The sequence below is a fragment of the Dermacentor variabilis genome, chromosome 9 (genome assembly GCF_050947875.1).
Source record: "Dermacentor variabilis isolate Ectoservices chromosome 9, ASM5094787v1, whole genome shotgun sequence".
Classification (NCBI taxonomy): domain Eukaryota; kingdom Metazoa; phylum Arthropoda; class Arachnida; order Ixodida; family Ixodidae; genus Dermacentor; species Dermacentor variabilis.
In genome coordinates, this window is record NC_134576.1 from 115,852,682 (window position 1) to 115,855,734 (window position 3,053).

The 3,053-nt window shown below is 48.7% G+C and overlaps 1 protein-coding gene across 1 annotated transcript; it reads left to right on the forward strand.

Annotated features, from left to right (window-relative positions):
• Positions 1 to 426, forward strand: LOC142558510 (TNF receptor-associated factor 6-like). Its single transcript, XM_075670646.1, has one exon. The coding sequence runs from the start codon at positions 1 to 3 to the stop codon at positions 424 to 426; it is 426 nt and encodes a 141-aa protein (XP_075526761.1).
• Positions 427 to 3,053: the final 2,627 nt, after the last annotated feature.

A 3,053-nucleotide genomic window follows, 5' to 3' on the forward strand; every position in this document is an offset into this window, starting at 1 on the left:
ATGGAAGCGACCACGTACACCCTTCGAGGGTACGACTGGCCATTCGTGAACGGGCGACCCATCACCTTCGAGCAGCCGTTGCCCTGTGTCTGCATCTGTGTGAACTGCGGGGTGGTTGCGGCCGATGCTGTGCTGCTTCCCTGCCGTCACACCTTATGTGGTCGGTGCCTCAAAGACGCTTGTGCCTGCGACAGCTGCGAACACAGGCACCGTTCCGGCTGGTGTCCCCTCGACGGTGAAACCTTCGTGGAGGAAGACGTCGTCGACCTGTACTTCCCTCTGGAGTATCTTATGGCACTGCGGGTGCGCTGCTTCCATGCCAGGTTGGGCTGCTCGTTCGACGGAGTGCTTGGAGATCTTCAGGATCACCTGCAGGAATGCCTCTTCGGAACCAGGGCCTTCGTGTTGACGGCTCGGTGGGTGTAGCATCGCTGGCGCCTAGGTCTGGAGTCACCGGTGGATCTAGCCCTGTGCCGCTTACGACGGGCCGCATGGGCCACTTCAATTAGGTAGCCTGTGACCACGTGCGCTGAATTTCGAAGCAGCGGCCTTTGAAGATATGCCTGTACTGTTTGATCAAGCGCGTAATAAATATTGTTTGTCCTTTTCCCAATTGTTCCATTATTCGGGTGCCATGCGGTGGTCGGCTGGAAACGGCCTGAACAGCTGCACCACGTTGATTAGGTATATTCCAGGTATTTTTTCTTATGATGCTTTTTTGTCATTTATCATTTAAAAAAGAAAGCCGCTAGGAGCGTAGTGAACGCGGCATTTATGTCACGCGGCTGGGTCACTCGATGGGTAGATACTTGCCAGTATATATCTTCAATGCGCGCGAAAAACTAGCAATCCCTGGCCTTATAATCAGCAAGTCTGATGACCTAATAAATGGCGGTAGGTGCCGTACGAGTCTTTTGCTTTAAACAAATGCTATCGCCAAAGGTACGTCCGTCACTCTCTCTAAAATATAAAGGTGCGTTACACGTATTCGGCAATGTCTTTATGGATGCGCGGGCGACGTTTCTCTTTGTTATTCTGCAAGTTTCGATTTCAGATAATTCGCTAATAAGCAATATTAACAGCCAAATATTGCTTTACCTCGCCTCACCGTCCATTCGATGGTGCAGCGTGCCTGTTTCTTTCCAGCCCGCTCACACAGGTGTGTCCGTCGCTGTAGTAACAACTACCGCGTTTGCTTCCAAAACGTTGACGCACGCTTTCCAAGGTATAACAGCGCAATCCATGTGGTGCGTCCCCGACAACATATTATGACAACGCGTGCTTATCGCTAATATAGGGCTACAATGCAATGACTCCTCTCTACTCATTGACTGAGTGATTCGTGGAAATGCGATCACGTTGCAGCCTTTCACAATTACCAAGACGCCAAAGTTGAAACTTCAGTACACAAATGAACAAAATCGGTAACTAACCAAAGTAAAGAAGCGGAAATATCTCCGTACGGTAAGTTCCGCTGACTCTTCTTCAAGTCGCCCGCACTTTTCGTTCGGAAATAGGTGTGAGTGACCTTCTTGGTACCTTTTGATTGCTTCGGTCAAAGCAGTTCGTACTTGAGGCTTCTTCAGAAGACTTTTTTAATCACATAGCCCTACGCAAATCACAAATATAAACTTAAATGTTGGTAGGCCGAGCTACGGCGTCGCATAAGACGTGGCTCTGCATTACGTTTAAAAGAATTTTCGCCCTGGCTAGTCGAATACACGCACTGCTACCTTGATGTTTCCAGATTCATCTGCATCGAAATTAAATTATGGGGTTTTACGTGCCAAAACCACTTTCTGATTATGAGGAACGCCATAGTGGAGGACTCTGGAAATTTCGATCACCTGGGGTTCTTTAACGTGCACCTAAATCTAAGTACACGGGTGTTTTCGCAATTCGCCCCCATCGAAATGCGGCCGCCGTGGCCGGGATTCGATCCCGCGACCTCGTGCTCAGTAGCCCAACACCATAGCCACTGAGCAACCACGGCGGGTTCATCTACATCAAGCAGATTACGCTGTAAAGATGGGGTTCTCCGCAAACTTCATCGAGAACACAGGTACAGTAGCTCACTTTGGTCGTAATTAATAACAACACAGTTGACGGCTCGCTTTTTTCGTGAAATATGCAGTGTCTGTTTGTGCTCAGGCGTTGCAATGAACATTAGAGTACATGGCCCAGTAAAGTAAAACTATTTCAATATCTTTTTATTTCAATCTCCTGACGTCAAATCTGCGTAACCGCCGATGCAAGCATCAGGCGGTCGCCCGCAGGGTTGTCTGAACATGACAATGAAAAGCTCCCCTCGTACATGGGAAGTCACTCTTGTTTGCTTGAAAAACGAATAACATTGTCTACACTAAGCGGCTTGCCTTATCTAATTGTCTGACAAGAGGCGAGGAACACGCTCATGTGGAGAGGGTATCAATGGAGCCCAGCCACTCCACTGAATATCGTTAACAGGATTAACAGGGTGGTGCCCGCGTCTACGACTGCTCCCCTTTCCTTTTCTTGCCTCACGTAACGGACAGTTAAAAATGCCGCTAAACGGATACCCAGTTAAGAAGAGTTGGCAGAACGATGTCGTAAACGCGCCGAAAGTTCTCGAAAACGTTACATGGCCACGCAAAAAGCTTTATTATTCCGCAAATAAACACATACTCTCCGGCGGATGCGAGTAGCCAGTGCCTGAGCGATCGACAGCGGCCATCTTTTATTCCATTCGGAACGGGGCAGCCTGCGACTATTCAGAAGAAAATTCAGTTGTGTTCGGCATATTGACGCATCGTTAAGGCGTACACATCACTTTGACGGGGTGAGTGTTTGCGGTTTTGTGTCGGAGCGTGAAAGCAGGTGAAGTGGGCGCAGCCTGCAAACTTTTGACCAATAACCGAGCACTAATGGCAAGAACGCGTCCAGTCAGAAATAACTATTTTTCTCTTTTTCGGTCAAATCATCCATAAGCAGTGTGTACACATCATATCATATGGGGACGTATCGCGGTTTTCGTTACGTCGCGTGGCACACAGGTTAAGTCGGGGTGGTCCAAA